This window comes from Leucoraja erinacea, chromosome 31 (assembly GCF_028641065.1).
Source record: "Leucoraja erinacea ecotype New England chromosome 31, Leri_hhj_1, whole genome shotgun sequence".
Lineage (NCBI taxonomy): Eukaryota > Metazoa > Chordata > Chondrichthyes > Rajiformes > Rajidae > Leucoraja > Leucoraja erinaceus.
In genome coordinates, this window is record NC_073407.1 from 2,568,605 (window position 1) to 2,581,538 (window position 12,934).

At 42.9% G+C, this 12,934-nt stretch overlaps 1 protein-coding gene across 2 annotated transcripts in view; it reads left to right on the forward strand.

The window, feature by feature from the left end:
* The window catches only part of LOC129711830 (disabled homolog 2-interacting protein-like), a 625,376-nt gene that overhangs the window by 72,992 nt on the left and 539,450 nt on the right, over positions 1 to 12,934 (forward strand). For both annotated transcript variants that reach the window (XM_055659772.1, XM_055659773.1), the window contains exons 2-3: positions 9,547 to 9,668; positions 12,431 to 12,557. In XM_055659772.1, coding sequence (XP_055515747.1) covers positions 9,547 to 9,668; positions 12,431 to 12,557 — 249 coding nt within the window. The remainder of the gene's footprint in view (positions 1 to 9,546; positions 9,669 to 12,430; positions 12,558 to 12,934) is intronic.

Here is a 12,934-nt window from a genome sequence, read left to right on the forward strand (position 1 = left end):
TCATCTGATGTGCTGAGTATTCATTTGCTGTGTGTTTATTTGATTTGGGAAGACTGTTGATGGTATTTGTAACATAATTATGCTTTTTTTCCCCCTGAATGAATATTTACATAAGGTTAGGGTTAACAGATGTCATTATCCCTTGGTGTACAATAAACATTTTCAGATTTGATTCTGTGATTGTTATGTTTCTAACATATTGAACACATTCTGTGGTGCAGCCTGAGTTAAGGCATTGTCTTTTGAGGTCAAACCGGGATGTGTTTTTCACGTGACTGGTTTCTGTAACTGATAAAATGATTAGTATTTGCAGCTGCAGAGGATTTGAATTCTGGCTGCTCTGTGAAACTCGGTGATTGCAAAAAAGCATTGATAGAATAAGAAGGCTGCAAAACTATTATTGTCATTTTGAATTTTAGTCTTCTACAAAAGATTTTTTAATTGGTTTTGGAATCAAATTAAGTTGATTGCTCATATATCTCACAAATCTGATTGATTTTTTTTGAAGACTTGACCAAAAAGGTCGATGAGGGCAGAGCTGTAGATGTTGTGTACATGGATTTCAGTGAGGTATTTGGTAGGCTGCTCTGGAAGGTTAGATCGCATGGGATCCAAGGAGAGATACATAGCTGAATGGATAGCAAATTGGTTTCATGGAAGGAAGCAGAGGGTGATGGTGAAAGGTAGCTTCTCGGACTGGAGGCCTGTGACTAGTGGTGTGCCTCAGGGTTCGGTGCTTGGCCTGTTACTGTTTGTCATCTACATCAATGATTTGGATGAGAACATACGGGGCAAGATTAGCAAATTTGCTGATGATACAAAAGTGAGTGGTTTTGCAGATAGTGAAGATGGTTGTGAAAAATTGCAGCAGGATCTGGATTGATTGGGCAAGTGGGCAAGCGGCATGGTTGATGGAATTTAATACAGAGAAGTGTGAGGTGTGTATTTTGGGACGTCTAACAAGGGCAGGACCTACAACGTAAATGATAGGCCTCTGGGTAGTGCAGTAGAGCAGAGGGATCTAGGAGTACAGGTGCATGGTTCTTTGAAGGTTGAGTCGCAGGTGGATAAGGTGGTCAAAAAGGCCTTTTGCACTTTGGCCTTCATCAGTCAGAGTATTGAGTATAGAAGTTGGGAAGTCATGTTACGGTTATATAAGACGTTGGTGAGACTGCATTAAGAATATTGTGTTCAGTTCTGGGCACTGCGTTATAGGAAAGATATTGTCATGCTTGAAAGTGTTCAGAAAAGATTTACGAGGATGTATGCTAGACGGTGTGTGCTATAGGGAGAGGTTGAGTTGGCTGGGTCTCTATTCCATGGAGCGCCGGAGGATGAGGGGGGATCTTATGGAGGTGTACAAAATCATGAGAGGAATAGATTGGGTAGATGTACAGAGTCTCTTGCCCAGAGTAGGGGAATCGAGGACCAGAGGACATAGGTGCAAGGTGAATGGGAAAATATTTAATAAGAATCCAAGGGGTAACTTTTTCACACAAAAGGTGGTGGGTAGTTGAGACTGGGACTATCCCATCGTTTAACAGGTGACTGTTAGACAGGTACATGAATAGGACAGGTTTGGAGAGATATGGATCAAGTGCAGGCAAGTGGGACTAGTGTAGCTGGGACATTGTTGGCCGGTGTGGACAAATTGGGCCGAAGGGATTTTTTCCACGCTATATCACTCTATGATTCTATGAATAACAATAAGGGGTAGGCCATTTAGAACGGAGATGAGGAAAAACGTTTTCACCCAGTGAGTTGTGAATCTGTGGAATTCTTTGCCTCAGAAGGCAGTCGAGGCCAATTCGCTCGATGCTTTCTATAGAGCTCTTAAAGATAGTGGAGTCAAGGGATATGGGGAGAAGGCAGGAATGGGGTACTGTTTGTGGATGATCAGCCATGATCACAGTGAATGGCGGTGCTAGCTTGAAGGGCCGGATGGCCTACTCCTGACCCTATATGCAATTTGTTTAGTAAATAAGGACATTATTAAAATTTACCATTGAACTACTTCTGTTTAATTTTCTGGCTGGAGTTTTATTAATTATCTTTCATTATCCAATGATTACATGTGCCGATGGTAGCCACTCTCCAATGTCATCAATATATGTAGACAATAAATCCCACCAGATTGTTGGAGCTCAACTTGATCTGAGCTGAACCAGGTAATGTCATCTGCTTTATCTGTGCAAGCAAGAGTGGGGACATTAACTTTTTTTTCTTTCCAGATCTTGGAATGTAAATTGTATGTCCCATTTCACTTTGGAGGTGTTAGTTACCTTTTTGGTTGGCTCTAGAATCCATCTTTGATCTGTGGGTCAGTGACACGGTTGCATATAGTGTTGTGGATATGAATAGTTTTATAAGAGTTCAACACTAATTTGATATATTTGTACCAATTATTCAGATGCAAATATTAGAAAAATATCTGTAGTATTGAAAAATGTATAACTGTGCATGCTGATTATAAGGAATTTGGCCGCAGAAATTAAAGACGGGTTGAATTTTAACCTAACAGAACCAAAGTAATATAGTTATTAACTTTTGTGAAGTAAATATACAATATTTCACAGTGAATGGAAGGGCCCTGTGGAGTGCTGTAGAGAGCAGGGATTGTGGAGTACAAGTGCACAATTAAAATGGCATCACAGGATGATTACCAAGGCTTCTGATACATTGGCCGCCATCCATCAGGGTGTTGAGTATAGGAGTTGGGACATTCTGTTACAGTGTATAAGACTTTGGTAACTCTGTATTTGGAGTACTTTGTTCAGTTTTTGTCACCCTGCCAAAGGAACAATGTCACTAAACTGGAAAAAGTGCAGGGAAGATTTATGAGGATGTTGCCAGAACATGAGTCTAAGCTATAGGGTGTGATTGGGTGGTCCAGGGCTATATTCCTTGGAGCGCAGGAGGTGAAGTAGCGATTACAGAGGTGTGTAAAATCGTGAACAGAATTGTGAATACAGTCTTTTATCCAACGTAGGGGAATCACGAATCCGAGGGCACAGGTTTAAGGTGAGACAGCATTATTTATTAGGACCCTAAGTGGCAACATTATCGCTTGGAAGGGATTGGGTATGTGGAACGAACTACTAGAGCTACTAGAGGAAGTGGTAGCTGCTACTCCTGTAAAAGGCAAGATTGGAGCTACTGCAACAGTAGTGGCCATTAATGCTGAGTGGACATTTTAACTTGACCTCCGAGAGTTCCCTCTTCAACTGAAAGTTGTAAACAAATTCTAATCTAAAACGTAAAATCAATGTGTGGCCGATTGCACTACCAGTGACACAGATTATGGGATCTAGAACCATCCAGGCTGCAGTATTTGAAGATGCCTCTTAAAGCACCTCTAATTCAGTCAAAAGGCAGAAAATTGTACAGGTGATTCTTAATGCAAAAAGTAGGACAAATCCTCCCTGGCACTTACTGGCCTTATCAAATATATTTGAAGTGATTGAAGATATTCTTGACTGAAGTTAAGTACCACTTGTTCACTTTCCAGGAAATGGGCATCATTGCCAAGACCACCATTTATTGCTCATTCTTAATTACGCTTGAAGGTGGCAATGATCTGCTACTTTGAACTTCTGCAGTTGCCGGGGTAAAAGTATTTCCACAATGCTTTAAGGGAGCTGTTTCCTGTATTTTGACTTGTGATTTTGTGAGGAACCTGTGGGTAGTGATGTCAAGTCAAGTCATGTTTATTTGTCACATACACATACGAGATGTGCAGTGAAATGAAAAGTGGCAATGCTCGCGGACATTTGTGCAAAAAGACATGCAAAAAGACAACCAAACAAACTATAAACACAATCACATATTCTTTTACATTTTAAATATTGTGGGCGGAAGGAAAAACGTTCAGTAAAGTTAGTCCCTGGTGAGATAGGAGTTTACAGTCGGAATAGCCGCTGGGAAGAAACTCCTTCTCAACCTCTTCCTTCTCACAGCATGGCAACGGAGGCGTTTGCCTGACCGTAGCAGATGGAACAGTCTGTTGCAGGGGTGGAAGGGGTCTCCCATGATTTTATTGGCTCTGGAGTTGCACCTCCTGATGTATAGTTCCTGCAGGGGAGCGAGTGAAGTTCCCATAGTGCGTTCGGCCGAACGCACTACTCTCTGCAGAGCCTTCTTGTCCTGGGCAGAGCAATTCCCAAACCAGATGGTAATATTTCCGGACAAGATGCTTTCCACAGCCGCTGAGTAGAAGCACTGGAGGATCCTCGGAGACACTCTGAATTTCCTCAATTGCCTGAGGTGGTAAAGGCGCTGCCTTGCCTTACTCACGAGTGCTGCGGCGTGTGATGTCCATGTCATATCCTCAGAGATGTGGACTCCCAGATATTTGAAACAGCTCACCCTATCCACAGTATCCCCATTTATCCTCAATGGTGTGTACGTCCTCGGATGATGTGCCCTCCTAAAGTCCACGATCAGCTCCTTAGTTTTTTTGATGTTCAAGAGGAGGCTGTTGTCCTGGCACCAGAGTGCTAGATCAGCCACCTCCTCCCGGTAGGCCTTCTCATCGTTGTCTGAGATCAGGCCCACCACCACAGTGTCATCAGCAAACTTAATTATTGAGTTGGAGCTGAACCTAGCCACACAGTCATGTGTGTACAGGGAGTACAATAGGGGGCTGAGGACGCAACCCTGGGGCGATCCTGTGCTCAGGGTGAGGGACTTCGATGTATTCCCTCCCATCTCGACTACCTGGGTTGCATGTCTCTTGTGTCAATGTTGCCCTTGATGGTAGAAATTGCAGGTTTAGAAGTTTTGTAGATGCACTATGATGTGACATTTTGTAGAGGGCATATTGCAACCATCCAGGCTGTGAATTTGCGCTTGTTGTGTTAGAGCTGCCCTTATGCATGCCACTATTACACACACTGATGTGATTTCCAGATGGTGAAAATGCTTTGGTGTGTGAGGTGGTGAATCACTGGTCACAGATACCACCTCTAGCTACAGTTAGTTGTCCAGTTTCTGGTCAATGGTGATTCTTTCTCTTGTGAGAATGTTTGAGTGGGGAAAGGGAGAGACTTGATGATGGGAATGTACTTGGATATCAAAGAGAGATGATTCAACTGTCTCACTTCCATTTGCCACATCAGGGCAATTAACTGGTCGGGTCTGAAGAAGGGTTCTGATCCAAACGCCACCTATTTTTCTCCAGAAGTGCTGCCTAACCTGCTGAGTCAAACCCCTGTCTCACGGTGCGAGTCCACCCACGAGTGATCCCGAGTTTAAAACAAATCAAACTCGTAGTAATCACGTAGAATTAACGTAGCGGGAACGTCGAAACTCGTAACGCTATCGGCAGGTACTCGGGAAACTTATTAACTCGTGATAATCTTTCAACATGATGAAAGATTTCCACGAGTCAAATTTAGTCTTGAAGTAAAAATGTTATACTTTTAAACTCGTTGTAAGAACGTAGCAGCCTGTGAGTTTACTGTAGTGACTCGTGAGTCTACCGTGGGCAATCTTTAACTCAGCGGGACAGGCAGCATCTCTGGAGAGAAGGAATGGGTGACGGGATGACGTTTCCAAAATTCTGCTGCGTCTTTGTTTTACTCCAGCACCTTGTGTTCACTTTTTGTCAACCAGCATCTTCCCTTTCTTGTGTATGACATTATTTGTATCCGTGGCAGTTGATTGTCGCTCCCTTCAGTTTCCCAGGGGGTCAGGACGGGGAGGGGAGGGGGGGTTTGGGATGACTTAGTACGGGAGACAGGTGTAGGAGAGGTGGGCAGACACTTTGGTAGTGATTTCCCATGGGGTTCACTGTCCAGGACCTCATAATGCAGAGAGCATTATAAACAGTGGAGCGATTAACCCTGGAAAGGGGGCAGACTTCTCTCTGAGTTGGACCCAGGAAACTGAAGCAGGCTCATGTAGACTTAACATTTTTTAAGAAAGTCGGGAGAGAGAAAACAGGGAATTATAGACCAGTTAGCCTGACATCGGTGATGGGGAAGATGCTGGAGTCAATCATGAAAGATGAAATAGCAGCACATGTGGATAACAGTAACAGGATCGGTCCGAGTCAGCATGGATTTACAAAGGCGAAATCATGCTTGACTAATCTTCTGGACTTTTTTGAGGATGTAACTAAGAAAATGGACAAGGGAGAGCCAGTGGATGTAGTGTACCTGGACTTTCAGAAAGCATTTGATAAGGTCCCACATAGGAGATTAGTGGGCAAAATTAGGGCACATGGTATTGGGGGTAGAGTGCTGACATGGATAGAACATTGATTGGCAGACAGGAAACAAAGAGTGGAGTCAGGGGATATGGGGAGAAGGCAGGACGGGGTACTGATTGTGGATGATCAGCCATGATCACGTTGAATGACGGTGCTGGCTCGAAGGGCCGAATGGCCTACTGCTGCACCTATTGTATATTGTCTAAAATGATGACCTTCAACTTTTGAATCTGATCCACATTGTATAAAGTTAAATTTTGGTAAAAGAATCTTATTAATACAGTAAACCCTGATTATACTGGACCATGGAGGGGGAATGTTGTCAGTTATTGCCCATTGTCTGCTATAAACAAATAAGGTATTATTGTATGTAGTTAAAACACAGAAGTAAAGGTGGTGGTTAATACACAAAAGGACACAATCTGCTGGAGTAATTTAACGGGTCGAGCAGCATCCTGTGGAACATGGAGAAGTGACATTGGGACCATTCGTACTGATTCGGTCTGTAGAGTCATGTCCCTGTCCCACTTAAGAAACCTGAACGGAAACCTCTGGAGACTTTGCGCCCCATCCAAGGTTTACGTGCGGTTCCCGGAGGTTGCAGGTGGTTTCCGGAGGTTGCAGGTAGTGGAAGCAGGTAGGGAGACTGACAAAAACCTCCGGGAACCGCACAGAAACCTTGGGTGGGCGCAAAGTCTCCAGAGGTTTCCGTTCAGGTTTCCTAAGTGGGATAGGGGCATTACTTAGATGTTAGTGTAGGGTGTCATTTCACCTTAAAACTAAGCGCCGATGTCATTGGTCTGCAGCTGCGAGCTTCTCCCCATCAGCTACCCTACCGAACGGCTGCCGCTGCCCCAGGCTGACAGCTCCCACTCAGTCCGCTCTCAAAGACAAGATGCAATCGGTTACTGCAGGGCGCCTTCCCCCTCCCCTGCAGCCACCGACACCCGGAGTGGAGTATGTTGGTGACTCTGGAGGAGGAGGCGGTGGAGAGGTTTAGGGGAGGCAGAGTTGACAGAGCATGGTTGAAGGAGGCAGCGGTAGTGGAGTAGGTAGCGGACAAAGCGATGGGTTGACAGGAGGAAACGGCAGCTGGTGAGAGGGGAGGAAGCCCCACGGTGACCGAGCGCATCCCATCAGTGGCAGTGGCCCGAATAAAGCACTGTCCCCAGGGGCTACAACGTGAGCCACAACAGCAATGATTACTGGATCGCGCAATGGGTGGGGAAGAGCTCGCTGGTGCACCTTGCAAGTCGGGGAAGGCCCCGGAAGTCGGGGCTGGATCAGCTGTGCGAGCCGGTATGGCCTCAGCAGGTCCGATCGTTATAACCAAAATCTGTTATAAAGGGGTCCGTTTAAACAAAGGTTTACTGTACAGGTAGAATAACATGATAGTTCCAATCCTAAGAAACTTAGTGTTACAGACCATTGTGTTACAAAAACAATTGTCAATGGGGAAAAAGGGGGTTAGGGGCTAGAGATTCAGACCCTATTATTTTTCTGGCTGAATTTTAAAACAAGGTGCATATTTGTATATACCTGTATATTTAATAGCTGTATATTTCACTGCAAACTAAAAATGCTAAAGGCTATCCATTTTGTTATTTATAATAGGGTATGATTGCACAAGATTGCTTGTCAATTTCCAAAGTAACTTTTAAATGGCCTCCATGACAGCCTATATTCTTATGGGACCATGATGTCTGATTGCTGTTGGGAGGTTAGGTGGAAACTGGAATTTTCCAAGACAGATTTTTTTCTGCTTGTCAACTTCCAAAGTAATTCTTACACCACCCAAGTTGAAACTGGCAGCCTGTCTGAATGGTGTGGGGCTAGTTCCCGATTTGAAAATGTGTTCTAACTAATTTGGCCCACGTAATGCAAATAGGAATTCCCTAATTCATGAATTGGTTTATATCCCGTTCATGCTATTGAAATGCGGGTTATAGCAGAATGACGTATAGCATCTCTTTCTGATGATGAGATTCACTAATGCACGTTCACTGGGCTTGCAAAGCTAATTTTACAAATGTGGGGACATTATTCCTTGGCATATATAAACATTTTTTAATCTATTGGGTTTGTTACTACAGTTTAATCATGCAGGAATCCAAATCCTTTAGACTTTAGAGATACATCATGTACTGTCCTGCACACACTAAAGGGCCTGTTCCACTTGGACGACCTAATCCACGAGTTTAGAAGACCCTAGACGAGTTGATAAAAATGTCAAGGTCGTGTTGACTCGCCAAAGTAAAAGACCTCCTACAACTATGTCTACGACCTCCTACGACCCACTCGACCTCAGTCTTCCACACCTAAGACCAACTACGACTAGCTACGAGTGGAAAATGATCACATGATAAAATGACGTCATGTTTGCATTTTTTTCTTGGGCCAGTTACTGACCTACAACTATTTACGACTACCTACGACTACCATCACGACCTACTACGACCTACCTATGACCTATCTACGAGTAAAAAGTATCAATTTTTTCCATGCCGAGCTTTTTTTTACTCGTGGACATTTTTTATCAGGCTGGAAAAAACGCCACGACCACCTCGTGGCGACCATGCTGCGAGTATGAGTCAAGTGCAAACTTGGCAGAGGTTGCCAATTAGGTCATGAAAGTGGGACAGGGGCTTAAGGGCAATTTTCAAAGCCAAATAATCCATAAACCTGTACGTCTTTGGAGTGTGGAAGGAAACTGGAGCACCCAGAGAAAACCCACACTGTCACAAGGAATATGTACAAATTCCCTACAGATAGCACCCATAGTCAGGATTGAACCTTGGTCTCTGGCGTTGTAAGGCAGCAGCTCTACCACTGTGCGCCCATAACTGAATTATAGTTATATCCTTAACTGAATTTTTCCCCCATGTTTTGTCTTGAACTAGTTGCATCATTTAGAATGTGGAATTTGGCTTTTTGGCTCACTGAGTCTGCACTAATCATCAAGAACCTGTTAACGCTAATCTCATTCATCCCACATTCCCATTAACTGTTTCTTGTTCTGGATTCCAGCATTTGCAGTCCAATTTTTTTCTCCCAAGGTCTGTGCAATTATAAACTGTGATAAAGCTATATATTTTTCTGTTTAATAGCGCCGAATTATGGTTAATTTATCTTTTTTTTCTCTTGTGCTTTGCGACTTTGGTCTCAATCCTTTTATATTGTGAGGAATGTGAGGAAGCAAATATGTATAATTTCTTACTGTATTGTCCAAATTTGCTTTAGCCCCCAAATGTAGTGAAATCCAACAGCCAAGAAAAGCTTGTAACTTTTCACTTTAGACACTCTTCCTTGTAATGTTTGAAATATTTATTTTTCAGATGTAAGAGGTCCGCCCACACACAGAATATCTTGCGGAAGATCGCATTATGAGCGTGCAATATGGAATACCAAGTTTTGTGTTGTCACCGATGGTCAGCTATTGTTGCTGGATAAAGAGGAGGTATGTAAGCTTGATTAGGGTTTCTAGTTTTCATTCTGTAGGAGGAAGCATCTCTATCCTGGCAGGTGCAGGCGTATTAGCAACAGTACAATGATAATACTCAGTGAAAGTAATCGTGTCGGCATGCATCAAATTGAGGAGAGTAACTCCATTAACTCAACTGTGATTTTAATGTTGTCTTAACTATATTTCTCCAAGAAAAATGTAGTGTTTTTAAAATGTTGCCCATTTCAGTCAAAGCTGCAAGTAAGCCAAAACCATCATTAATATTCTAAATATGTCCTTTTCGATGTAAAAACATTGAACCTGGCATCTTGAGACTGATTGCAGACAGTTTGCAGAGTTGGTCATTTCACCTTAAAACTAAGCGCCGATGCCACTGGTCTGCAGCAGCGAGGTTTTCCCCATCAGCTACCCTACCGACTGGCTGCCGCAGCCCGGGGCTGACAACTCCCCCTCAATCTGCTCTCAAATAAACGATGCAACCAGTTACAGTGGGGCTCCTTCCCTCTCCCCTGCAGCCACCGACACCCTCCAGCGTGGAGTATGTTGGTGACTCCTGAGGAGGAGGGGGTGGAGAGGGTAAGGAAAGGCAGAGTTGACAGCACGGTTGAAGAAGGCAGCGGTAGTGGAATGAGTGGCGGACAAAGTAGCGGCTGACAGTAAGAAAAGGCAGCTGGTGAGAGGGGAGAGAGCCTCATGGTGACCAAGCATATCCCGTCAGTGGCAGGGGCCCGAATAAAGCACTGTCCCCTGGGGCTACAATGTGAGCCACAACAGCGATGCTTACTGGATCGCGTGATAGGTGAGGAAGAGCTCGCTGGTGCACCTTGCAAGTCGGGGAAGGCCTCGGAAGCCGGGGCTGGATAGCCGGCGTGAGCTGGGATATCCTCAGCAGGTCTGTCCGTTATAACCGAAATCTGTTATAAAGAGGTCCATTAAAAGAGGGTTTACTATACAGATAGTATAACTTGATTCCCAAGGTTCCCAAGAAACCCAGAAAATAATAAAGCAAATTATATCAATAGTGAGTAAAACGCTCATGTCCTGAGAGTTCCTGGTGACCTTGTTTATGATTTGCAAAATGTGTACTGGAATTTATTGCATATTTAGAAAAATTACCAATTTTATTGGTAGCAGAATTGGGTAGGTGAGGTGAGTCTGATCTTGTAGAACGTTGGAATAAGAATGAAGGATTGAATTACTTGCTTTTATTGTGAGTTATCTCCTTTATATTGTAAGTATAAGGGTGTGGACTACCATGATATGTTCCTGAACATATTCCAAGGAGCAATCCCTCATTCACCTCATAAATTATTTTAAGATGTCCTTGCTAGTTTTTCATATAGATTAAAATCTCCCATGATAGTAGGTCAGGTCCTGCATGTTAGAAAAGTTGAGTCTAGTGGTAAGAAAGTTGTAGAAAAAGGCATGTAGCCTGAGGTCAGAAGTTCACCTTGGTGTTAAAAGGAGACGGTGATTGGGAATTGAAGTTGTGACATTGATTGAAGATCATGGCTGTGAAAAAGAAATCATGAAATTGAAAATGAAAGTTTCTGAAATGAACAGCTGACCCAAACACTTAAATGTCACTTGGAAAATCTACCGTACCATTGAAAATTTGAAGGAAAGATTGAACTGTTATGAAGTTGTCCCATCACCTTTGGAACTTGAGAGTTGCTCCTGAATGAACCATTGCATACTTAAATATATGAAGATGTCATATCTGAGTAACTGTTTATACAGTATATCTTTACCAGCATGCAAAACATGCGAGCCAATTCTTGAGTGTGCACATCTTGTATGATACATTGAGCTTTGAACTTCCCTTTAACATTTTTAGATTTGGTGTATTTGTAATTATTGAACTTTTTATACCATTCACTGCGAGTCAGATAAAAATGCAATGAAAATGTATTGACATGGTTGATGGATAAAGATATTTTGATCAAGATGATGGACGTTCATTTTCAGGGTATGTAGGTAGACAAAGTGGTGAAGGTGTTTGGCATATCTGCATTCAGCATACAGAGCATTGAGTACAAGAGTTGGGACATGTTACAACTACAAGATAGACAAAAGTGCTGGAGAAACCCAGCGGGTGCAGCAGCATCTATGGAGCTCCTTCGCTTTTCTCCAGCACTTTTGTTTACCTTCAATTTTCCAGCATCTGCAGTTCCTTCTTAAACACTTACAACTACAAGACATTGGTGAGAGCATACATAGGCTATCATGTGCAGTTCTGGTTGCTATACTTTATGAAATATATGGTTAAGTTACAGGGACTGCAGAAATGATTAGCAAGGATATTGCTAAGACTAGTGGATTTTAGTTATGAAGAGAACCTGGTAGGCTGAGTGTTTTTCCTGAAGCTGGTGACCTAAAGCGGTGTTTAAAATCACAAGGGGCATAGATAATGTGAACTGTCAGTCTTTTTCCTCAGAGTTGTGATGTCTAATACTGGAGGGCATGTTTAAAGAGATAGGGTAAAGATTTCAATGGGACATGGGGGGGCAAGCAACTCTTTCACACAGAGGGGGGTGATAGAACGAGCTGTTGGAACAAGTGGTTGAGGTGGGTACAAATTACAATTTAGACATTTGGTCAAATTTGTGGATAAGGAAAGTTTAGAGGGATATGGACCAAACTTAGGCAAATGAAATGATCTCAAGAAATTAATGGTGTTTTGAAGTTGGGCTGAAGAGTCTGTTTCCATGCTGTATGACCAACTTTATAATCATGGATTGTACTTTTTTTCCCAGATTCATCCCTTGTTACTGCAGGAACGGCGAGCGGAGTCATGTCGGGCAAGGCTGTTACGCAGAACTGTTAGCGTACCTTCTGAAGGCCAGTTTCCGGAGTGCCAACCGGATCCCTCAATGGAGTATGGTGAGTTGTAGCCAATTTAAATGTTACCTCTGCTACCCGTTCAGTTGAAGTAATTGATTATTTTCAAGTATTTCAATATATGTTAAGTAATTGTGGAAAAAGATGGAACATTTCAATTTTTCATTTTAATATGATTTGAGGCATGCAAGTTGTCATATATAATGATTTGCTGTTTTCTAAATGCAAGTACAAATAAAAGTCAGAATTTCAAAGGTAAGTGAAGGATGGATGGACTCGAGAATAGTTACCTCCAGCAAACTATAGTTAACAAATTCAGTATCAGAAGTGGCACCGCAGGTAACAGCAAAATGTTACAATTGTTGTTGGTTTGCATCACTGTCCAAACCACCTATAAGTGAGTTCTGTATTCCGACTGC